At 40.8% G+C, this 24,999-nt stretch overlaps 1 protein-coding gene and 1 long non-coding RNA gene across 4 annotated transcripts; one reads left to right on the top strand and one right to left on the bottom strand.

Annotated features, from left to right (window-relative positions):
- LOC138109743 (uncharacterized) lies at positions 1-15,264 on the bottom strand. Of its 2 annotated transcripts, none has more exons than XR_011150692.1 (4): positions 15,149-15,264; positions 4,165-4,269; positions 3,930-4,049; positions 1-936 (listed from the first exon to the last, which is right to left on the bottom strand). It is a non-coding gene; the product is annotated as an uncharacterized lncRNA (long non-coding RNA). The 2 variants fall into 2 exon arrangements; XR_011150691.1 differs by having other exon boundaries at positions 4,169-4,269.
- On the top strand, positions 7,274-24,334 carry HPF1 (histone PARylation factor 1). 2 transcript variants are annotated; one of them, XM_069013719.1, is made up of 8 exons: positions 7,274-7,342; positions 16,617-16,776; positions 18,714-18,900; positions 19,399-19,497; positions 20,530-20,680; positions 21,401-21,488; positions 22,076-22,248; positions 24,072-24,334. In XM_069013719.1, exons 1-8 carry the CDS (start codon positions 7,340-7,342, stop codon positions 24,201-24,203), a joined length of 993 nt encoding a protein of 330 aa, XP_068869820.1. In that variant the 5' UTR covers positions 7,274-7,339; the 3' UTR covers positions 24,204-24,334. The 2 variants fall into 2 exon arrangements, with proteins under 2 accessions (XP_068869820.1, XP_068869817.1); XM_069013716.1 differs by lacking the exon at positions 7,274-7,342 and adding an exon at positions 15,400-15,500.
- The last annotated feature ends 665 nt before the right edge of the window (positions 24,335-24,999 follow it).

The following is a 24,999-nucleotide window of genomic DNA, read 5'->3' as shown; positions in this document are numbered from 1 at the left end:
ATCTGGTTTGCAGACAGAAAGGGACATTGTCATGTGGATATTGACATTGTAAATGTAATCAAGTACAAAAGGGATTGAAAGGAAAATAGGAAGATAAGAAGCTCCAGAATAAATGAAGTTAAAAGAAAAAGTGCAATTTAACCTGTTGTTATTGTACCAACACATATTTTCACCAGACTTTTAACCTTGCATAACATTTATTTCCCAGCTGGTATGGACCAGGTGTGTTGCAACAGTGCAGTCCATGGGAAGAGGATCTGACTGCTGGCACACAAGACAACCAAGAAAGATGATTTTTACTAGGACTGGAGTCAACATTTATTTCTACAATTCAGAAGTGGTAAGGACTAGCACAGAATAGTAAAAGCAGCAATAGAAGCATCTATTTTCTCCCACTACTCTGCTTTTGTGGAAGTATTTAGCTTAATAATTTATGACTATTCATCAATTCCTTAGACATTGACTAAAGCTCAGAATATCCATGTCTCAGAATACCAAAGCGTCAAAGCCTAAGGCTACATTGCTAGCAATTTCCATTGGCAATACTGAATTTGGGGACCACCATAAAGTTACTGCTGCAGAAAGAATAAAATTTTAGCTCAGCTTTTTTCAGATATTGACAGTGACAGGATCTTTCAACTGTACATCATAATTCAGAGCATTTCTAGTAGTATGAATTTAATTTAGCAAAAGCTAACCCTGTGAGATTAATATCATGTTTCAAATATGACAACATATCACATTTTAAAACTGAACAAAGTCACAGCTTTCCTACTGATAGAGAATTTAACAAATATGAAGTAAGCTGTTGCACTTCTTGAGACGTGTTTCTTCAGCATGAACTCCCACAGAATACTCCTGCAATGCTTCCTCATTCCTGTATCTAACTCCATGAGCCAATAGAACATCTCTTCCGAGAGTAACGGTCACCAGAAACTAAGGGAATTAGAAAGTGTTGGAGAGAGAGAGTAAAATTTGAATTTATGCAAATTCTATTCAGTTATGACATGCCAGAAGAAAGCATGTGAATTTTTACAAACACAATCAAGTTTTGCAAGACACAAGTAAACAAAAGAGATTTTCTCTACACAAATACTGATGGAAGACACAAATACATAAATCTTTTGGACAAATAGACAGTCAATTATGAGAATTTTTTTACATTCCCAGCCCATCACAAGTTTTTCTTGAAAACACTGTAAAGATAACACAGGTAATATAAAATCCTGATTTCTATAAGACAGCAACTGATTTCCTGCAATAAACTGACAGGCTACAGTCTAGGACTTACCGCTGTGAAAAACATTTTAAGCAGTTTCTTCTTATCACCCAAATCATCTTGACCTGGTTTATGCAGAAGTGTCACAACTGAAATGCTTAAAATGTAAACTCAAACTACATGTTTTCTTCATTCTCTCCCAACATTTAGAAAAATTATAATTATTTCCCAGTTCATAATTAGATATGAAATTGTCTCAAGCCAACATTGTATACCATGGTTTTTTGGAAAACAAATCATAAGGATATCCTTTTTGTTTTTTTTTTTTTTTAATTGTTGAAGGTTAAAAATACAACACTGAATACAGATAGAAAACATTCCAAAAGAACAGAATCTCCTTAAGACATGCAAACCAGTGCAGGATTTGTGGTAGAAATAGCAATATAAGTTTCCACAGTAATGATTCAGTCATTATATGACTGTGAACTGCTATCCTGCTCATATTAGTGAATTATGCTGCAGTTAGAATCATTCAGTGGCTGGATCTGTCTTGGGGGACATTTACTTCATGGCTGGGCTATTACCACAATTTATATAGCAGACATACCTGGTTTTAGCTCATTCAGATAACAAAGCAGTCTTTAACAGGTTTGTAACATGAAACAATCATCCATTCTAACACCTAAACCTTTCATGTGCAGGACTAAATACTGTATTGTACTGCTATTTTTAAGGCTCTGATGAGAGTAAGAAGACACGACCTCACAAACTCTAACTGGTTTGTCCTCCAAGGGGCATGTATTTGAGTAATGATAGCAAAAAACAGACTCTAAATTGATCCTGAGTTAAGGCCAAACAGCAGGAATCCAATCCATTTGTAGGTGAAGTCAAGATTTAGATTTTCATTTGATTATGTAAATATGTAGGGGTCTTACAGATGCTTTTAACAGACCCTGTTAGACTACTTGTTCTCTTCAGAGAGACAAACACATCTGTACACAGCCCAATGTTCTCAAAGGAGGAACAACTTGGCTACGTTTGTGGTTGTGGAGTTACCTTACACTCAACCATCACACAGGTTGTTTCATGGATCTGTTACTCTCTGCAGAAAAATTACTTGGGGAAGAAAATGCAGACCCTCTCCTCCCTCTTCTGCAGCACCTGTGCAAAAATGATCCTCCACTCAATTATTTTCTGTTCATACATGGTTTTTTTCCATTGAGTAAATATCTGCTTAAAGGAATAGTATTTAGGGATTCTTACAGAGTATGAACCACTTGACTGGATCCACTGATTTGCCTCATGCATGCAGATATTTGACCAAAATTGGATAAGCATTAGCTTTGAAGACCAAATAGCAAAGTCCATTCTTGTGGAAGCCCTATATACCTATATTTTTAGCATTTTTGCTTTCAGAGGAAGGATATATTTACCAGGGGGCACATAAAGGAGCTACAGTTCCTGCTCAACCCCATTTGCTCTGCACAGATTGATGTGCTCTCCATGTCACATTACAGAGGGTGTGTTGTGCTGTTCAATAGCACCCTTATTCACATCCTGGCTGCATCCAGTCCTGCTGTATAGCAGTACTGTGTGAACAGATTGCTTTCATGACAGTTATGAAACTCAGAGGGAGCCAGTTTGAATTGCAATTTTATTTTTAACCATCCTACAAGGGATATCTACAATCTAAGACACAACTGTCTCCAACATGATGCCAGTGTAAATAAGCGGATGCTTCTGAATGGTTATCTTATATAACTTTAAAGGGCAAACCATGATCCTCGAAAGATTCAGACTCCTAGTACTCAGTTTGAAAAAAAACCATGCCTTTTTTTAGTTCCCATCTTCCTTCTCTTGTGGTAACTACATAAAAACGTGACAAATTCAGGAAACTGCTCAAAAAACTATATGGAAGTATCCACGTTCAGCTTGAATTCTGGATTCCTGGATAACCAGAGTAGTATGACTCAGGACTGGATAAGCTTCCCTATTATCTGTTTCACAAAAGTACTTCAAGTACTTTTTAAACATTTTCAACTACAATTGTGTGATTATTTTAGCCCTTTGCACTTACACTGTGAAATGCTCAAATTAAACAAGACCAATTAAGCACATTCTTTTTGTACAGGATGATACTTATCTCAAGTGGTGTAATTGGCACTTTGGTTATGTGTACACTGTGTAATGCAGTGCAGTACAGAGATATCCAGCCTAACAGGAAAGAACACAATCATGGTAATTACGAGTGCAGACAATGTGGAAGGGAGGAGAACTTTGAGCAAAATTAACTTCCGGAATAAAACCTTCTTTAGCATCCACACTTGGGCTCCTCTAAACAGCTTTAGAATATTTTTACCAGTGAATAAGTCAAAGTGCAGTAATTGTCTTTGATAGACAAGAAAAAATGTTTGTATCTCATTACTGGATCCTACCACAGCACATTCATTTTAACCAACTGATTCCATTCTCCTTTACTAGACAGAAATACACATCTTCCAGAATAAATGGCCACCTGATTACACAGTCTCTGGGGCCTTATAGCTCTGTCCAGGTAGTTATTATCCTATCAAGGTTTCCACGACAACTTTCTTTGGTCACAATGGCCACCAAGTAAAGCCATTCATTTAAAGGGATAGGACACATTTTGGTTCAAAACGAGATGCAATGAACTTTCCATCTTATTCTATCTATTCTGAAGGATACTCACAAGGGATTCCCAACTTCTTTAGCCACATGTTGTATTCTCCACTGGATTAAGGCTCCTACAAAGTGAAATCCACTTTTCACTTGTGGAACAGTTCAGTGAAATCCAAAGATGTTGTCAGGACTGAATAGAAGAGAGGAAATAAATGAATCACATGGAAATAAATGAATCAGATGGAAATAAGATCACATGCACGAACTACATGTACATAAGAAGTGCCAGATACAATGTAATTTACCTACTTTTTTGAAAAAGCACATGGACTCATTCAACAGCTGTGCTGCATCCCTCTAGAGGCAATATCATACAGGCAGAAAGAAAACACCATCCTGGAGAAGGATTTCTGAGAAATGCAAGGAGTTAGCAATTAGCTACAAATTACTTAACTAATGAAGAACAAAATTATGATTCTAATTAATCTTGTGATTATAGACTGATTTAAGAATTGCTGATAAGTACTATTATTAGTCAGCAGTGCAGCCATATCATAAAGTATTTCATTTGCTTTAGAAAAGATGAAACTGTAAGAGGTTCATGCTCTTTCTGATTTATAGAAATTTAACGGCTTGCCTCCCGTTACCATTAGTAGCCATGTGGTTAAATCACCTTGCCTCATTTTAAAGAAACAAAAATAGATATTTTTTTTTTAAATTATTTCAATTTTTAATGTCTCTCACAACAAAACTCTCCATTTTGTTGACATCTTGGGTTTTGCTTCATACTACAAAAAACACTTGGTTACCAATATCAGATTATACTAAGTTGACGAGTGTGCCATCATCTGTAGGATGATGACAATAGTCCTTTGTGCTTTATAACTGTTTCCAGATGTATATACACACCATAATAACTGTGTAATAATCCTGCCTTCTTCAAATTATGTTTCTGCTGGCTCATTTGATTTATTCTGGATTTTTAAATATTTTTCCCTGAAGAATGAAGAAAAATCAAAAACTATTTACACAGAATGTTAACTTAAATGTTGCAAAGATATACCTTGGGGGGGGGTTTGAAAAGGAGGAAAAACATATTAATCACATCACAAAGCAAAGCTAATATATTAACGGTGATTATGAGAGAAGACAATGGCAAAGTTAAACGATCGCTTGTTACAAAGTATAAATCAAATTTTATATCATTTTCTTATGACTCTAGCAATGGTCACCTCTCACATAACTGACTGAGCATGGGCCCTGCCTTGCATTAGATCCCCTGCCTGATCTATGGGATGCTCTATTAAGCGCACCCTCAGCAAACTCGCTTGTGACACCAAGCTGTGTGCTACAGTTGACATGCTGGAGGGAAGGGATGGCATCCAGAGGGACCTTGGACAGGTTTGAAAGGTGGGCCTGTGAGAGCCCCACGAAGTTCAACAGGGCCAGCTGCAAGATCCTGCACCTGGGCTGGGGCAGTTCAAAGCACAAGTACAGGCTGGGTAAGAACAGATTTGACAGCAGCCCTGAGGAAAAGGACTTGGGAGCGTTTGTGAATTAGGAGCTTGACGTGACCTTGTAACATGTGTTTGCAGCCCTGAAAGCCAATCGCATCACGGGCTTCATCAAAAGCAGAATGGCCAGCAGGTCAAGGGAGGTGATTCTGCCCCTGTTTTGTTCTTCTGAAATGCCCTCTGGACTGCTGCATCCAGCTCTGGGGTCCTCAATATAAGAAGGTCATGGATCTGTTGGAGCAAGTCCAGAGGAAGTCCATGAAGATGATCAGAGGGCTGGAGTGCCTTTCCAATGAAAACAGGCTGAGAGAGTTGGGGTTGTTCGGGTTAGAAAAGGCTCCAGAGAAGCCTTTGAACAGCCTTCTAGTACCTAAAAGGGGCCTAAAAGAGAGACAGAGTGGGACCTTTCACAAGGCCATGCTGTGACAGCACAAGGGGGAATGACTTCAAACTCACAGAAGGTAGGTTTACATTTGGTATTAGGAAGAAATTCTTGACAGTGAGTGTGATGATCACTAGCACAGGCTGCCTAGAAATGCTGTGGATGCCCCAAGCCTCGAAGTGTTCAAGGCCAGGTTGGATGGTTTTTTAGTCACCTGGCCTTGTGGAAGGTGTCCCTGCCCATGGCAGGGGGCCTGGAACTAGGTGATCTTGAATATCCTTCCAACGTAAACCCTTCTGTGATTCTATGAAAAAAATACTGTTGACCTTTTCTTTAAGAAGTCACAGACAGCAAATGCTTTTCTGCAAGGTTTCTGAGAGGTTATTCCACAATTTCATATAACCAAGATGTTTGACAAAGATTTTAAACTATTTCATTCAATGGCTTAATGTCTGCTGGTCAGCTGAAAGCCACAGGACTTTGCACAACTGAACAATGGGTCTTGCCAGAACCTTCTAAAAGTACAGGTGCCTATATTCTTTCTTAGACAAATAAAATAGTTACTGATAACAACACTCACATACAGTAAACTATACAATACAACATCTTAAAATATGTTAGAATTAACTATTGTAATTCAATGCATTTTTCTGGGAAGTCTTACAACATTGTGTAGACTTGAATATACACAACTGACAGCAGAAACTGAGCACCTAATAGATTCCAATTTGAAAAAATCAGTAGTGCTTAAGTGGTGTATTTAAGTGTGTAGGTGACACTCTGAAGACACTGAGACTTCAAAAAGTTTGCATTAAAAAGAAGTGGGGTTTAAAACATTTTAGTAATATCCAAGTTTTTTTCTTTACTATTAAAGAATCATGGTCCAATTATAGTGAAAGCACAATTAGCAGTAATCCAATAAGAGTTTCCACAAATCCTTCTTGGAACATCCATCCGATCTGCTACTCTTCATTTCTCCCCTTTTCCTTGATTAACTCCCTCTAGTTACACAGAATTATTTGACTGATAGAATCAATATAAGAAGTTTTGCTATTCTTTTAAGCCAGCCTTGTCATTGTAACAAAACAAAGAGTTGTAACTACCATATAAATGAGTGCATTTTCTGTGATGAGGTCCCTGCCTAGCTTCCTCCTTTTCTTTTTCAGATGAAATTTTACACCTGTTATCTCTTCTGACAGGCAAGAAATGGGAGAGCAGATAAGTAAAAAAAGAAAATGGAACAATTAAGGGAAAAATAAGAAATTATGCAGGAGAAAAGCAGTTATGTTGAGCTATATTGTGTTTTGTGGGGTACTACAAATACTTTAACTTATGTTCTACTAATCAATCCAAAACCTTTAGCATTTTTTTGCATTTAGATCTGTTGAAAACTGGGACCAGAAAGATAGGGGTTAAATGGCCAGGAAGCAGGTACAGCTGAGACCCTGCAACCCATCAGCCAATGCTGACACCTTGGTAAGAGCACACTATATAAGAGAACAAGCCTCCTAGGAAGAAAGTATACACCTTTTTGTCCTACTTTGGGTATTGTTGTTTGGTTGGTTTTTTTTTTTGTGATCTGCAATGGTAAGAATTTTCATTGAGAGTTGTTTGTTTTCTTAATCTGCTGCCATGTGTAATTTAATAAGAGGGTTTTATTCCCTTTTGCTCTGAGAAAAGTAGAAAAATAAGGAGCTTTTCTTACAATAGCTGGTGTATTTATCTTTTTGCTGAGAAAGCAACAAGTACTGATTAGCAGAGGTATTAGCTAAGTTGTCTTGAGATCAAGTACTATGACGTATGTAAAAAAAATGTCAAATGTGAGCGAGCTGACTGGCAAGATGTGGGTTACTTGGTTGAACCAAAACAATTTGGCTCTAAACATAACACTAAATTATTTGGGCTCTAAAGCATCTTGTATGCAGTGTTCCTAAGTTTAGAATATATTTTTAAATAGAACAAGTAACTATCAAATTGTTTTCTTGTGTAAATACAGAATAACATGCAAAAGAGATGAAGAGAGACGCTGTCCTATAACTTTTCACCAATGCAACACAAATATTCTTCGGATACTTGTTGTAAAAGGTGTAGTTGATAAACTTAAGACAGTTGTTGGTCTCTAAATTGGAAAGCTGATCTCTCTGGATGTGGAGACTTGCATCTGCATAGTTCTGCTTGAGACCCTTGATAACTTTGGCTTTTTGAGTGGTACTCTGTTTGGAATTTTTTTGTTATTAGCAGGGGAAATTTTTTTAAGACTTTTTCTTGTTTTGGGATGTTATGGATTTTTCTTTGAAGGAGGTATGTGGTATTTTTTTTTAAAGCCATTTTGGCTAGCCAATACTACTAACTGTTACCTGAGGAGTCCCTAGGTGGGGAACCATATTAGCTCACAAGACAGAGCCAATACCTGTGTATTTTTGTCAGGATACTATGGGGAAAAAAAGGTGCTTAAAGCTTGGATTGTGCTGGTAACTAAGTTAGTGGCATACAAAACTGTCAGACTACTGTAAGTAGGTGATCAAATGCAGTTTCATTATACTCAAGAATATCCCTAATCCCTAAGAGCTGTGAGCATTTGTGGCTTGTGAAATGTAGCATATCTCAACAGAGACAAAGCTTAAGTTTACAAAATCTCAACAGGGAACAGTGATGATGCTAAAGAAGAAATCCTACTGTGGAAGAAGTATTCATTACCGTTTGGGGCTAATAAGTAGGCTCCTTCAAGATAAGGAAGCATGTCAAAATCTTCCTGTGGTGCAAAATATCTTTTGGACATACTGTATTTGCAGCTTCCCAGCGGAGTCTGTCCTAACTGGGTTACTGCACTAAGGGCAGATTCAGCTCTGTGAAAGGAGCAGAAAGCCCAAGACTACAGCATCAAGGGGAAATGCCAGGCTCTGCCCTCTGCCACCACCATCCCAATGAGAGAAGGGCTTTTTCCCCAATACTGGGCATAAGCCTGCCTTAGACAGAGCAATTGTCTTTGCATATGCTATAACCATGGGTGAGGGCTTTAGATAGATTTCCCTGCTGTGGCACTTGTTTATGGTAGCTTATAGTAACAAGGCAGATGAAAGGTGAATGGGATCACAGAAAACAGAGTAGGATGTTTTCTCAGTGCTCCCTATGTTGTGCAATGGCACAGCATAGCAATTCCAGGTAAGCATCACAGCTGACTGGTCCCAGACGGGAAAGAGTAGAGCTGTGGCAGCTCAGTGCTGCACCTGAATTAATTAGTCATGCTTATAGACAGAAAGAGTAACTTATTTGGGAACAGACTGTGCTAATGCTACACAGCTCTAGGCACTGAAGCTGTTAGCTGGGAATGGCACAGTGAGAATATGTGGTATTTTGTGTTACTAGCTAGCAGAAGTTTACTGTACTGCTACACTAGAAGCCATATGGAGTGGAAACATCTGAGCAGGTCTGAGGGAAGAACTTTAAATATGAACACAGGTCCAGAGTTGATGTTATACTTTAGTACTGCCTCTAAGACATATGTTAAACCCAGTTTTTGTTCCTTTTAATGTTTTGTGGTTGCCAGGGTGGCCAGAAAAATGCAGGAAGAAAGGCTTCTTACAGAAGTTGCTAAATATAATTGGATTGTTCACCCTAAACCATATACTCAATCTTCAAGTTTAGGGATTCTCACAGTAATAATGGCTACAAAATTTATGATTTGTAAATGGTTTATTGGATAATCTAGACTATTGCCCCTCAGGATACTAAAACACAAAACTGGATTTACCCTGACCCTGAAGAATCTTGCCTGTCAGTTATAGCCAGCAATTCTGTGTCTCTCAGATAATAGGAATATGATCAATTCTCCCAACTCAGCTGCTGAGTTCCTGACTCACTCTAGCCTAAGCTGAAGTGACTCACAGCCACAATTTTCTACCTCCTCATCACATTATTTGTTGGGGGAGGAAGCCAAAGTATATGTACTAGATAAAATGTTAATTTCATCAGCCAAAACTTAGTGGATGTGTATTATTTCATTATTTTTATTGACTGTCACCCTAATATCCAGTTACAGCAGCATGTGAATTGCTCTCAGTGTGAGGAAATTGTCCCATGAAAACAGGGTCCTGAGGTACTAAAGACCGGGAGGTAGTGTATACTAACACAATATGAAAGACATGCCAGTTTTAGAAGTTACTAATGGTAAAGCAATGTATGCAGGGTTTGTCCCACTGGTAAACATGGTTATCAAGTGATTCCTCTTGCATATCAGAAGTGTGAAACCTCACAAGGGATATCTACAAAGTAGTCATTGATTTAAAATTACTTGCTATTAGACTACTTTTATGTATCAGATCAAAATCTTTCCTTTTTCATTTATTGCCTCCAGTGGCACCAACTTGACTTGATACTTATTTTTTCCTCCTTAGTATGCAGTGTTTTGTACATATGCAGACAAGTGTTTAGAATGAAACTTATAGATTAAGAGAACCAGAATACCTACATAGGACAAAAAAACATAACCCCAAAAAATATAGTACCTAGATTGCCTGGTTCAATCTATCCTGGCTTCAATAGCTGACCAGAAATAAAACTGGATTAGACTTTGTGGTTTACTTTCACTTGGGAAAACATTGTTTCAGATAGATATTCACATTGGCAGCCCTTTTATAGGAGTAGATTCTTACAGGAAAACTCTTAACTTCCTGAGATAATGTATTCAGATGAACTATGCCTCACTGTGCTTTAAACATACATGGCTGTACTTCCAAGTAAACTAGGCAACTTATAACAGTAGGTCTGTGGCCATCTGTAAAACTTAACTGGTGCTTACGGAAAATGGTCCTACATAAAACTGCAGTTTTGTACAACCACAGGACTAACAAGTAATTTAAATGCAGAATAGTGTAGATGTTCTGTGCTCCAAGCGCTCATAATTTATGCAATCAGAATTTCCCTATATTCAAATCAGAGCAGAAAGAAAGGGTTTGGCTTGCAGTAAAATACTACTACTACCACCATAAAATCATAGTCTACTGCTAGCTGCCAGATTTTAAAAAATAGTGGTTCAAATGCTGGATTACAGCAGTATCAAGCTGTCAGTTTAAACTCTTGTCAAGAGCAGTTATTGCAAGGCTCACTGAATTGATACCTAAATAATATTAATTTATCTTCTAAAATATTTATCTAACTTCGAGTCCTTCACAGAAAGACTACTGTGTATCTTCACCTATATTCCTTTTTAAACACTCACAACACAAAGTATCCTGAAGCCTCTAGGATGTCTCAGGAATTACATGTCCTGCAGTACCCCGATCAATTTTCTTCGTTATGACTTCCCCTTCTACCCGCCCTGTCCCCGTATTCTTTCATTTATCCTGGTGTATATAGCCTACCTTGCAGAATTGCAAGGGGAGCTGGCAGGGATCCAGGACAACCTGTCAGCACAAGCAGCAGTGAGGTGATGAGTCAGCAGAGGCACTGTGTGTCTTTGCCTCTGCTGCGGCACTGCTCACTCCCAACCCTCCTGGAGACAAGTCTTGGCTTTGACCTTGAAAAGTGTCCACAGCTCCTGCTCATCCTATTTTTATGAAAGGGAGGATGTGTCCTTCACTGAACCTGAAAATATGGAGCTGCCATACAGAAGCTAATAACCCAAGCAACAGAGGCTCTGTGTGATCCGAGGATTACGTGAGGCTTAACCTGAGAACAAGGCTGGCAATTTTGTAAAGCAATTCATAAAGAACAGTCACATAAACTGTGGAGTTAAAACTATTTTAAAATAGTGTAATTTCACGGCATTTGTGCCACACTGCATTCAGTACATCCCCAATGTGATAGCTGCACATGGAAAAATCCAACAGCTGCTACATACACTGTGATTACATAGAATAAGACAAAATTATCTAGGGTTCAGAAATAAGATGCCTAGACTGAAAGGACATCAATGTGACCACTCGTGTATTCAGGTATTTATTTTGTCTTCATTCCTTATACTGCTTTTTTTAATAAGAAGAATTTAAATGGCTCCCTCTTGTGTCAAGAAAAATGCAGTATCATGTTTGGCAAAAACTAATCCTTGAGCAGAAATTAGAATTCACCTATATTTATACTGCAGAGTATAATTATCAATATGTTGTGGTGACTGATGAGAGTGAACACACCTATCCCTTGCTGCCCAGGTACTTTTTAAAACTATCTAAAAGAAGTACCATAAACAGTTACCTTTCAGCTGCATATGATGAAGGGTAGGGAAAAACAGCTTGTGAACCATATGTATTGCATCCCATCTAATTTGCTAATGCAGTCTAGACTAGATAGATATCTTTGTGATCACTGTCCTTAAAGGTCTGTAACATCTCAGCACAGAATATCTGGATCAGCATAGTTTGATTTACTTCTGGTGCTTTTCACAGGTGAGCAAATCTTCACCTTTTAAGGGGCGGGAGCATGAAAGAGTCAGTAAATGGCAGTGAGGAAGCAAAAAACTGATTTCAACAACCCTGCAAGTCTTTGTTCCTTCTTTCTAGTACCTACTAGCTGATAAAGGTTTTGCTCTGGCTTTTTGAATCATGAAAGCTTTCTTCACAATAATTAATACCCATAGAACTCTGAAATTCAGAACTGAGTTGTTTTTGGGGGTTTTTTTGCATGGCATGGGACATACTTTGGTAACTTTGGGCATTAAGCAATAATCTTGGAAATCAATGTATAAAAGAGGAAAAAAACTTATAAGACACTGAAGTCTTACTAACCTCAAGAGGCAAATAAAATGTATCAGGAAATATGTGTGTGTATGTATATGCTATCTACAATAACTTTTGAGAAAGCAGGTCTGAAAAGCTTTGTTTCAAGGCAACATACTTCTGTTCTGTGGTTTCTCACAAAATCTGTTCCTGCATAGTTATGAATTAACAAAACCAAAAAAATCCAAACAAAAAGAAACTAGGCCCACTTCAGAGTGGGACTAATCATACTGATGACTGGAGAGCTTGATAAAGCTACTTTGCAGATAATTATCTTGAGATAATCTCAGTTTATCCTGATTCAGAAGTCTGGTGGTAGCCACACAGGAGGCTATATTTTCCAGCTTGAAGGGAGGCTTTAAAATACCATATTATGAATTCTGCTGTAGTAATTTATCCCTTGTAAAAAAGTCTTCCCTGTTACAGCCTTACAGGTTGTTAACAGAGTGAATGACAAAATGACTACCGATAACAAATTATATGTGCTTTTTCAAATCTAGGACTTTGTATCCTCCTCCAAATAATTTGTTCATACTTCTCATATAGAGGGAGTTACCACTTGATCACAGAGAGGAAAAAATTACTATGGTGCACAGAATAATCATTCAGTATCTTAGAGTTACTTGTTTAAGGGCTTCTATAGTGGCACCCCACAATCTATTTCCACACTTCAGAGAAGAACTGATTAGGGTAGACTTAACTGAAGAGAAACTGAAAGGGTTTATTGAATCTAAAGTGTGTCTGTCCTTAGGCTCAAAACTGCTGTTCTGAGAAGACCTTACCAGCTGCCACCTGGGGCTAGATACACCTAAACTCAAAAATACTCCCTTTATCTATCCAGCTATGCAAAGTTACTTTTCTGAATGCAACCACCATCATGATCTTAATGCAACTGAGTTGCCTGCCTCATATTCCAAGCCTGACAGGACAGGATGAGGTAACTGGGCATTTCATTACTTATGTCTTTTGAGGTACTCATTCCAAAATTGTTTGGAAGGTACTTATAAAAAGATTGAGTTGCACCAGATACAAACACGCATAGTAGTATTTTTTAAATCACATTTTATCTTAAATATGGCCAAACACTGGTACTCTTAACCTATTATTAATAATAATAATAATATTATTATTATTATGTGCAGCTTTCCTTTCAGTAAGCACTGAGAGGAGAACATGAGGGCATAAAAGCCTGCAAAGCTATAGATTTGGAGGTGAGGTTATTTAATCCTTGCAAGAGGAAAAAAAGCTTATCCTGAAATGGTTGTGGGCAACAGAACTTGGCATTTGTCTGCTTTAAGACTGAAATGGGACCTACTGGGGCCTTTGGTGTCACTGAATCACTTTGTTGCATGAGGCTGGAATTCAGGTAGGCTATGGTAGGGTATATAACAGATACTTGGGATGGGGGTGGAGGAGGTATGCTTTTATTCTGAAGTCCATGAGAATACTTTTCACAAAGCTACTCAGGAAAGTGGCATTCCTTTGGGTGACATTTCATCTAGCCTCCACTATGGCTAAGGTTTTGTGTATTAGAAATTATGAGTGAGACTAATACTAGAAAGCATTTCCCAAAGAAACCTCAGGCCAGTACTCTTGACACTTTTGAGAAAGAAAATTAGGTTTGTGGTTTCTTAGTAAGCTTTTGTGCCTCATTTCTGCTTAACCTCAGGTGATGAAACGTAACCCAACCCTTAAACAAGGTTTGGACTTGAAATTTAATATTCCTTCCGTGTGTATGTGGGATTTTGGTAAGCAGACAATAGGTATGCTGATTTAAACAACAATTTTTCCATCAGAGAGAGGAGACTTTGATGCAGACTTTGTTCTGCATCTACATGATAGCAAACCTTGCTGTTTTATGTACAGGCAGTGCTATCATCAGTTGGGATCAAGTTTCCTGTGACTTGTGTGTAACTCTTAATAGTGAATGCTGTAGCCTGACTTAACACCACTGAGTTTTTGTGTGAGTCATATAGCTGTCAGGTGGTTGAAACACACTGCCGTTTAATCCTAGATCTAAGCTAACAGTCTATGCCAAAGCAAATATTTACAACCTTAATGGACTGCAGGATAAAAAGATGTCATGGTATTTATTTATGCCATATGTGCATCTTTTTCTGGTAGGCAGTGGGAGTTCACTAATTCCTGTAGCTTAACTACATAATGTTTCTTTAAATAAACCCACTGCGATCTCGCTTACTGAAACAAAAAGAGTGAAGGTTTATATATAACCAGCTTCCCACTGCCGCCTCCCGCGCCGCGGGTTTCCAGGCCCTCTCCTATGCAAAGCACTTGAGCAGTGTAAGCGGATGTTGCATAATGTGATTATGGGCTGCTCTGAACTGAGGAACGTGTCCCACTTGCGGCATGTTACACACGGCTGCCTCGGTTCTTTCATTGGAACAGAAGCTGTGATGCTGCTTTTATATTCCTGGCAGTTGTCAAATGCTAAAGCAGAAGATTAGGGGATTTGGGCTTTTTTTTTTTTTCTTTGTACTGAAAACCTTCAGTTGCTTCCTCTCTTATGCCTTCAGCTCTGAAGGAGATGATTACATTTCAGGTCATCTCTTCCTCTGTCTGATCCCAATACACCACCCTAACTCAAATTACAGGAATTTGCATGTATAGGTAATCAGGATTTTAAAAAGTCAGCCTCTAAACTGTATCTATGCTGCGTATCTACCGCTGAGGGAACATGGCGGTGAGTTCCCGACTTGTCTCCATCACCAGCCGCCTTCGCCATCCGGGCTGAACCGCATTCCTTGCCGGGGCTCGCCGCTGTGCCGGGGCTCGCCGCTGTACCGGGGGTGCCGCAGCCGGGGGTGCCGGCGGCCCCCGCCCCTCACACTCCCCGCCCTCAGCGCCCCTGGCGGCCGCCGCGCGGGGCCGGGCCGGCTCCGGAGCTGGCGCGGGGCTGCGCAGGCGCGGCGCGCGCGCTGTGTGGCGGCGGGCGCGCGGGATGCGGGCGGCGGGAGCGCATGGCGGGTGGCGGGAAGCGGAGGCCGCGCGGCGCGGCGGGACCGGCCGGAGAGCAGGTGGGGTTCAGCGGGAGCGCGGCCGGGGGCGGCGGGAGAGCCGCCTCCGAGGCCCGCGGGCCTGCATCGGCGCGGGTGCCGTGTGGTGTCTGTGGGTCCTCGGTCTCCTTGGCCCTCGTTCCGGTTTGCTCCGCGGCTGTGGGGAGAGTCACAGGGCCCCGGGCTCTCCTGCGCGGCAGCCGCTCCTGCACCCGGGCATCTGGCGGGCACCGCCGCGTTTGAAGTGCGCTGGGGCCGCCGGCCGTCCCGTCATCCCGGCGGGACCGCCCTGGCAACGGGGACACTCGCCGTGTCCCGGGTTACCTGGCGGCGGCCCTGCGCCAGAGGTGAAGCGTCCGCCGCATTGTCCTCTCCTAAGAACAGAAAAGAAACCCTTTTTTTGTTGTTGTTGTTAATTTTTATTCTTTCAAATGGCGGGGGCGTCGGGGGGGTGTAGTGATTCCTACCAATTCATGGAGACTTATGTGGGAATGGGGTGGTCGAGGCTACCGCTCCAGTGGAGTGTGCTCGTATGGATCATTTCCTAGCCTGCTTCAGTTCACGTTACATCATTTTTAAAAGCAAGTTCACCTTTAAAGCTACTTTTAAAGCACTGAAAACTGTGATAGTCGTGATGTGGAATAGCACAGTAGTTCAAACAGCAGAGACTAAAGGATTTTTTGCTGTATTATTTGATCAGACATGACAAAATAGTATCCCTACTTCCAACTGTCTGTAAAACAAATGTTGTATGCAGTCTGCAGTGTGATTGGAAATGGTCATTTTAAAACAATGTAGAATTAGATTAAACCTTGAGATTGTTTGCTCCTTTGCTTAGTTAACTAATAGAAGTGCTTCTGTTTGTTATATTGACCCATTAATATAAAAGTAGCAGTTTGCTACTTCAGACATGTTTAGCACATATGTCAGACTGCACTTTTAATGGATTCTGTCTAAAACAGATGTTCTAGGCTGTACATATGCTGCTTTAACTAACAAACATGTCCTAATAGAAATAATCCTTGTTCTTCCATTAATAGAAAATCTTTGTAGAATCCTTTGGTAGAGCTGACAGAAAGCAACTAAATTAATTCTGTTTTGGGTTGGTTTTTGTTTGTTTGTTTGTTTTATCTACAGAGTGAAAAAAATGGAGTTGTCAAGAAGAGAAGATCAAATCAGGCAGATATTCCTGATAGTCTTTGCCAAGAAGCAGAAACATGCTATCGGCTTAGACTGCCTGAGGACTTCTACCAGTTTTGGAAATTTTGTGAGGAACTAGATCCTGAGAAACCAAGTGGTGAGGTTTTAAATTTTGCCTCTTCTAACTTTCACTCCCAAAAGCAGCCTGAAGGCAGGCAAACTGGAAGTGATCAGATGCATTTTAATGAAGCTTCAGTTTTTCAGTTGAGATGGAAGATATTTACATGAGTGTAAACTAAAATACTGGTTATAATCACTAAGATGTACACTTCAAGCTTTCTAAAACGTAACTACTTAAGTTGTGCAATGTAAAGGAACTAAATGTGGTCTAAGTCTGCCTTTCTTGCAGGTGTATTTAAAATGTTTAGTATGGAACTCAAGTTTTCTCATGTATCATGGTTTAATCCCAGCTAACAACTAAGCACCACCCAGGCACTTGCTCACTCCCGCTTGGTGAGACAGGGGAAAGAATCAAAAGGGGGAAGGTGAGAAAACATGTGGGTTGAGCTAAAGACAGTTTAACAGGGAAAGCAAAAGCCACAAGCAAAGTAAAACAAGGAATTAAGTCAGCACTTCCCATGTGCAGGCAGGTGTTCAGCCATCTCCAAGAAAGCAGGTCTGTGTCATGTTGAGCATGATGTCACATGCTATGGAATATTCCTTTGGTCAGTTGGGATCAGCTGTCCCAGCTGCGTCCTGTCTCAGCTTCTTGTGCACCCACAGCCTCCTCACTGGTGGGATCAGAGGTTGAAGAGACTTTAACGCAGGGTAAGCACTACTAAATCTGGATTTCAACCTCCTCAAGTTTATTATATAACCGAATGTGGCATCCCTGTGTGCTCTAGAAATGACAGTATCTTCAGAGTCATAGAATGGTTTGGGTTGGAAGGGACCTTTAAAGGTGACAGAGTCCAACCCCCTACAATGAGCAGGGACATCTTCAACAGGGCCAGGTTGTTCAGAGCTGAGTCCAACCCAGCCTTAAGTGTTTCAAGGTCATCCACCATGTCTCTGGGCAACCTGTTCCAGTGTTTCACCATGTGCATCATAAGACATTCCTTATATCTAGTCTGAATCTACCCTGTTTTAACTAAAACTCATTACCCCTTGTCCTCTTGCTACAGGCCCTGCTAAAATGTTTGTCCCTACCTTCAATACCTAAAGTACTGAAAGGCTGCAGTCAAGTCCCTGGAGCCTTTTCTTCTCCAGACTGAACAGCCCCAGCCCTGTCAGCCTGTTTTTGTAGGAGAGGTGCTCTAGGCCTCTGATCATCTTCATGAGCCTGCTCTGAACCCACTCCCAACAGGTCCATGTCCTTCCTGTGCTGACAGCCCCAGAGCTGGATGCAGCATTGCAGGTGGGGTCTGACCAGAGTGGAGCAGAGGGGCAGAATCCCCTCCCTCTCCCTGCGGCTTTGGATACAGCCCAGGATGTCTTTGTCTTTCTGGGCTGCAAGTGCACGTGGCCAGGTCATGTCCAGCCTCTCATCCATCAGCACCCCCACGTCCTGGGCTGTTCTCCATCTGTTCATCCCCAGCCTGTGTTGATACCAGGGGTTGCCCTGACCCAGGTGCAGAACTTTTTACTTCGTCTTCTTAAACCTCAAGAGATTTCCACTGGCCCATTTCTTGAGCTTGTCCAGGCCCCTCTGGATGGTATCCTGTCCTTAAGAAATGTCATCTGCACCCCTCAGCTTGGTGTCATCTGCAAGTTTGCTAAGGTTTGCTGCTCCCCTGTCTTGTGTAATTGCTAAAGATTAATATTAAACAATACTGGTCCCAGTACAGAGCCCTGAGGGACTCTACTCTTCACCAATCTCTGTCCAGACATTGGACTGTTGATGACTACTACTTAGGAGATGTGTAATAACTCTTGAATGAAAGCTATCTGGTCAAAACAATGTCTTAGTTTTCCTCGTCTAGTGAATAGAGTGTTTGACTAAATTTATGGAAATTTTTGATACCTGAGCAACACAGAAACTTCCTGGTCTAGACACACACCTGAATGTAAATCAACTCATGGTTTGCTTTTCAGATGCACTTGTGTCAAGTGTTGGACTTAAGCTGGTTGGACCATATGATATTCTTGCTGGGAAACACAAAAAAGCAAAATCAACAGATGTGAACTTCAATCTTCATTGGAGATTCTTCTATGATCCCCCAGAATTTCAGACTATACTTGTTGGGGATAGCAGAACACAGTATCACATGGGATATTTCAGGTATTTTATTTCCTGTGTGCTCTTGCTCCACTGTAACTATGCATAGCTTTTGTCCTCTTCTTTTTCCATGAAGCATAATTTGAGAATTGTACACGATGACCAAACAAGAATCTTTCTTTTTTGTAGTAGGATATTAACACATGGCTTTATCTTCTTATTTAAAAAGATCACAAGAACAGGACTTGAAGACTAGATTTAAATGTTTATTGAACTACCTCCTCCAGCCATCCAGAGCACCTTCACTCACTAATCTTTAACTTTTGCCATGATACTGGGAAGAAAATCAAATGGCAAGAAGGGAATATGTATTCTCTCTGCATGTATGGCTGTGAGTTCTTCTCAAGGTTTGCTGTAAGATTCAGAGCTTTAGATCTAAGGACATTTTTGGAAGGTTTCTGAAGGAGGTGGCAGCATGGTGAGGAGGCAGATTTAGTTTCATTTTGAAATAGGAGCAGTGGACACAGCCTGACTATTTTGTGTGTACTTTTTCATCAATAGGGATGTGCCAGATGAACTCCCAGTGTGGGTTGGTGCAAATGAAGCTAAGAAGGGTTGTGTGATTTCACAAGTTGGTGATAATGTCTTTGCTGCAGTCAAGTAAGGTTCATATTTACTTCTTTTTATAAAGAGCAGAATAGAGAGAAATTGTTAATTGGGAGGTGGGATGTGGAATAATGAAGCTTAACTGATGATACGTCTTTCATAAGAAACCCCCACTTGTTTTTTGCCCCTGCTGGCAAGTTTTAAGATTCTCTCAAAAGCCTTTATAGGCTTTCTGAAAGTGTTTTCATTTCAGAAGTGAAATAGATAAGTGTTAATTATGTCATTCTTTAATTATATTGGCAGTGACAGGCTCTAAATTGGAAAAAATACCCACTGGGTATGTTAAAATACTTTTTAAGTAGAGAAAGGGCTTCTCAGACTGTGGTAAAGGAAATCTGAGTATAATAGTAGATGAGTAGCATCTGTCTCTTGTTTTTGCCTACATAAAAATACATTGTTTGTATATAATTAATATTTACAAGAAGTACCATTTCTGACCTGTGGCAGGATAACACTTACATGGATATGTAGTTCAGTCTCATTCATGGAGCTCTGCATGTTCCTGTGTCAGGAATGTAAACAATTGATGTCATCCCTGCTGGTTAAAGATGGAAAGCTCTCTAAGGACAGACACGTGTCAGTCAGTGAAAGCAGGCTGAAGAAAGGCTTCTGCAAAAGAACCCTTGTGCAGTGCAGAGTTAAACGAGGACATTTGTTTTGAAAGTATCATGGGGAAGCTCATAAATATGTATTTGTGTGCATGACTTGGATGACAAATGATGTATATGGCACAGAAGCAGCAAACTGAATGTTTAAGATAGAAAGATGAACAGCTACTGAGGCTGGGAGAACCTTCAGCACCTGCAGATTGCATAAACTAGATCATAAAGCAGATACAGATAAGAAAGGCCCAAGTACTGGCTGTGCCAAACTATTTTCTTTCCTCTTGTTAAGAGGCTTGTATTTTCAAATCTCTGTATAAATAAATTCGGGACTGCTAATCTTTGTTGTTAAGATCTGGAGGTTTAACATTTAAAAGGTTATTAGGTTTTTTTTGTTCTCTTGATGTGTTTCTTCTGTTTGCAGATTATTTTTGTCAAAAAAACTTAAGGAAGTGGCTGATAAAAAGAAAAATGCTGTTTTGAAAGACATAGATGAAAAGCTAACAAGAACAGCAAAAGAACTGGGTTATTCTCTGGAACAAAAAACCCTGAAGATGAAACAGAGAGATAAGAAAGTATGACTTTCCTCATCCACTGGAGAGAACTAAGTTCTGTTAAATTTTTTTCATTTACTTCCTGTTTGTGTTTTTTCATCCTTCTAGTCAGTAAGGATGCCTCATTTAGGAATTTCCAGCGGTAATCAGTTCTCTATAAAACTTCGGGAGAGGGAAGATTACTACAAGTGTGTTCCAAATAATAGGATTAAATAAAAACACTTCAGTAAATCATAGCTTGGCATTCAATTAAAAACAAAACAGAAAGAACAAACTACCACCAAGAACCTAGTAAGCACAATAGTCTAAAAACTGAAACAAATAGAGGGCATGGAGAAAACTGCTTTAAATGGAAGATTCTTGTAAACAGTTGGGCTGGATCTGTTAGAAACAGGACCATTAAGGATGATATGAATGATAATAACAGAGTCTTTTCACATACCTATCAAAAATTATTAGGGTAGGAGGGGACTAAAGAAATGTGGCACAATGCTACACAAGTGACCACAAGGGTCTCTAGATTTCAGAATTTGACTGAAATGGAGTTTCCAGTTATTTCAAACTTCAGTACTTGAAAGTAACTGCCATATAATTTGAAATAATTTAAGTTGATGTCCTGGAGCCAGGACACTGTATTAGGTTTGACCACCAGCAGTCAGGTGTTAGTGTTTAATGAGGTGAGTTTTTAGGTCACAGTACTCTCTTATGGTGCTATGTTCCATTTTCTGTCTCTTTATTCAGGTGGTGACCAAAGCATTTCATGGGGCAGGCCTAGTTGTTCCTGTAGACAAAAATGATGTTGGATACAGAGAACTTCCTGAAACAAATGGTAAACATCTTGTTTACTATATCCTTCTGCTTTTTTGAGTGAACAACCCCAAGTAAAAAGCAAACTACATTCATATTTTCTTCTTAAAGAATTTGAGTGGTGGGAGTAAAAGGTAGGCGTCCTAACCATCACACTTGGGCTCAAAGTATTGTCTTTAAAGGAACCAGGTGAAAATCAACAAAACCATGCTAAATCTAAGAAGAATTCCAGAAGTAATTGTTCAGATGACCTTTCCTTTTGTATTGGCAAAGCCATGCAGGAAGTAGATCCAAAAAGCTGATCTGCATTCAGGGATTTGTGGGCTTATTTCTTATCCACCCCCTTCTCCCAGTGTCGAACCAGAATCAGTTCCTTGATGCAATTTCACCACATAAGTGCTTGTCTTCCTCTATGAGGAACTGAGAGGAATGGGTATGGGGCAAGAATGAGCTTCCAAGGAAATGGGGAAGCTTCACCAGCAGTTCAGGGTGTGCCCACTTAGCTTACATGTAAGTGTGACACACGGGTAGTTTCACCACAGAATACTTCTATGCAATATTAAATTTCTTTATTTAAACATCTAAATACCTGCTTTTGCTTTTTTGCAGCTAATCTTAAAAAAATTTGCAAGGCCATTGTTGATGCTCCAACTGATGAGGAGAGAGTGAAGGCCTTTGCACCCATTCAAGAAATGCTGACCTTTGTTCAGTTTGCTAACGATGAATGTGACTATGGAATGGGGTACGAACTGGGCGTGGACCTGTTTTGCTATGGATCACATGTGAGTGCTACAACAATCATACTTCACAAAACTATGCATTATTTTATATAAGGGCTAGAATTGTTCTGCTGGAGATTAATTATCCCTAGGAATTGTAGAGGTCTGCAAGAATATTTTTAATTCGTGAAGATTGTTAAAAAGTCACACAACATCATTCCATGTTGAATTTAAAATTGCGTGTATGAAAGCCCAATCCCACAATCCAGAAGCAGAGTGCAAAGTGTCTGTTCCAAATACACTGAATAGCTGGAGTCCCCTGTCCCCAGCCACTTGTATAGGCACCCATATTCAACCAGATCAAGAAACAGCCTGATGTTTGTAGTAACCTCGGCTGCAAGAATGTGAGCCCAGGTCAGCTGCCTGGCTGTACTGCCTCGTGTGGCTGCACAGGGCACCTCCCATGTGAAGTCTCTTCTCTAGTTTTCTGCTAACAGTGAATATCATCAGTAAGGGGATTGAATTAATAGCACTTAGTTACACATAAAAATTATACTTAATGCTTTTTGTTCTGTATTAGCCACTGGCCTGTTGATAAAAAGGGTCATGGCTGTAACCAGTCTATGGCTAGAAATTAACACATGAAGTTTCAACATCAACCTAATATGAATGGATGGTCATACAAACACCCGTGCAAAATAGCTGCTCCTAGCAAAACCAGTATTGGCTGAGTGGTGCTCCAGAGTATCATGGGAAAGATAAGTCTTGCAATACTAAATGTAGGCCCAAAAGAGCTGTGCTGACACTGGTTGAAATATTTAGCCATGGAAATGAATGAAAACTGACTGCTCTTGCCATATGATGTTAAATTACTAATGTTTCTTACATTTCATGCCCTGCTCTCTTAAGTTCTGTACAGCATCTGAAAATGTGTGGTATTTTCCTCTAATATCCTCATTTAGAACCCTTCTTTCAGAGACAAGGCTGCTTTAGTTGCTTAAATCTTTTCTACAACTGGAAGGGCAGTGAAGGAAATGGTTCCTCCCATTCCTCTGATTAGGTAGAGGCAAATACTCATCTTCCATGCTTTGTGCTTTTCAGTACATGAGACTAACCACTGACAAAGTCCTGCAGTGAAAAATTGTGTTTACAGTACTGTGATGTGTCTTGCCTGTCTTATGCTGCAGCTTGAAACACCTGTAACTTTGCAGCTGTTTTCTAGAATTAGAAACCTTCATCTTCTAGTTTAGTAAACAGAAGAAACAGTGGCTTCACACATAAGTTATGCTACAGGTCCCTGCCTGTGTTGGAGCTCCTGCTTGGAGCTGTTTTCCAGTTCTCACTGGAGCCTTCCTGTCCCTTTGCTTACAGAGCCAGATAAACAGTGACACTTTATCTGTAGCCCAAGACATAGAAAAGAACTTGAATCTTGTCCCCTTTGTTTGAGAGATACAATGGACTTACATGTACAATAATGATTGCAAATGCTAAATATGCTCTGATGTTTATACATTTGAAGTGCTTAAATGGTTGCTGTAACTAGTACCACTGTACTCCCCTCCAGTTGTGGGGTGGGATGAGACATGAGGCTGTGACAGGATAGGGGACTTGATCCTGCAGGCTGGAGCTTGGGATGCTGTATTGAGTTGGGACCATTGTCTCTTGCACTGCTAACTCTTGGTTTCTCTCTCTCATTGAAGCAGCTCTGGCACCCCTGCCTGCTGTCTGTGGCTGTCACAGGTGTAGCCTGAGGATGTGCTCAGCCATTTTGGGAGGGGTTGAAGGGAGCAGTGTGAATGGGGCAGAGCCAGGAGGTGGGGCTGCTCCCGGAATAAACAAAACCACTGAGGCCGAGGGCGGCTCTTGTTTTCCCTTCTCTCCTGCAGTACTTCCACAAGACGGTGGGCCAGCTGCTCCCCCTGGCTTACACCCTGCTGAAGAGGAACCTCTTTGCCGAGATCATCGAGCTGCACCTGGGCAACCGGCGGGAGGAGGACCTGGATCAGCTGGCGCCCTGAGCCGGGCACGGGGGGGTTGCAGCGGGGGCGGCCCTGCAAGCCCGGGACGGGGCTTGGCTTTGTGTGTGTTTGTGTGTCTTTTTGTACTCGGCGGCGGTGTCTCCTGCGGTCAGTAAAGGTTTTCTAAGGAACGCGCTGCTTCCCAGTGCTGCCTTTGCACGGCGGGACCGGAGCGGGGCCGCCCACGGGCGGGGCTGCGGCACTGACGCGCTCGCCTGGCCCTGCCCTGCTGGCCCCGGCAGCCAAACCTGGGCCGGGCCTGGGGCTATAAGGAAGGGCAAGGCTGCTGCCCAGCATTGCTTGGAGCACCTGCGGGCACCACGGCGGGGCAGGGCCGCTGTAGCTTGGTCGCTGCCCGCCTGTGCCATACACGTATCGAGCCCCACGTCCCTGCTCCGGGTGGTGGTTCTGCCATGCTGTGTTTACCCCGTTGTGTCCCACCCCTCAGGTAAAGCATTCCTTTACTGCAGCATTCCCTTCTGTGGCAAAGCACTATCCCTGCTCCTACACTGCTGGAGCTGGCTCAAGTGGGAGGAAACTAATGGGATGAAGGAAATGCTAACTGACATTACAAGAGACAGTGGGACTTCACTGCAGTTACTACATTGATAATCAAAAGAAGCCATCTCTAAACATTATAAAATTAAACCCAAGTGATTTTGTACAAGGTGCAAATTAATTGATTTCAAGGTCATTATCCCCCAGTTCTCTGTTCTTGTTATTGCACTTGGAGGTTTATTCTCAGGCAATTAGTTAAAGTAACAGTCCAGAAACAATGGAAGATAACATTTGCTCT

The sequence above is a fragment of the Aphelocoma coerulescens genome, chromosome 4 (genome assembly GCF_041296385.1).
Source record: "Aphelocoma coerulescens isolate FSJ_1873_10779 chromosome 4, UR_Acoe_1.0, whole genome shotgun sequence".
Taxonomy (NCBI): Eukaryota; Metazoa; Chordata; class Aves; order Passeriformes; family Corvidae; genus Aphelocoma; species Aphelocoma coerulescens.
This window is presented reverse-complemented; position numbering and strand designations above follow the sequence as displayed.

What these genes read in the sequence shown, in the direction of transcription:
- HPF1 (XM_069013716.1), top strand. Translation starts at nt 15,444, where the DNA reads ATGGCGGGTGGCGGGAAGCGGAGGCCGCGCGGCGCGGCGGGACCGGCC. An exon ending in CGGGACCGGCCGGAGAGCAG is followed by an intron (nt 15,501 to 16,616) that starts GTGGGGTTCAGC and finishes TTTTATCTACAG; the next exon opens with AGTGAAAAAAATGGAGTTGT. An exon ending in TGTTTTGCTATGGATCACAT is followed by an intron (nt 22,249 to 24,071) that starts GTGAGTGCTACA and finishes TCTCTCCTGCAG; the next exon opens with TACTTCCACAAGACGGTGGG.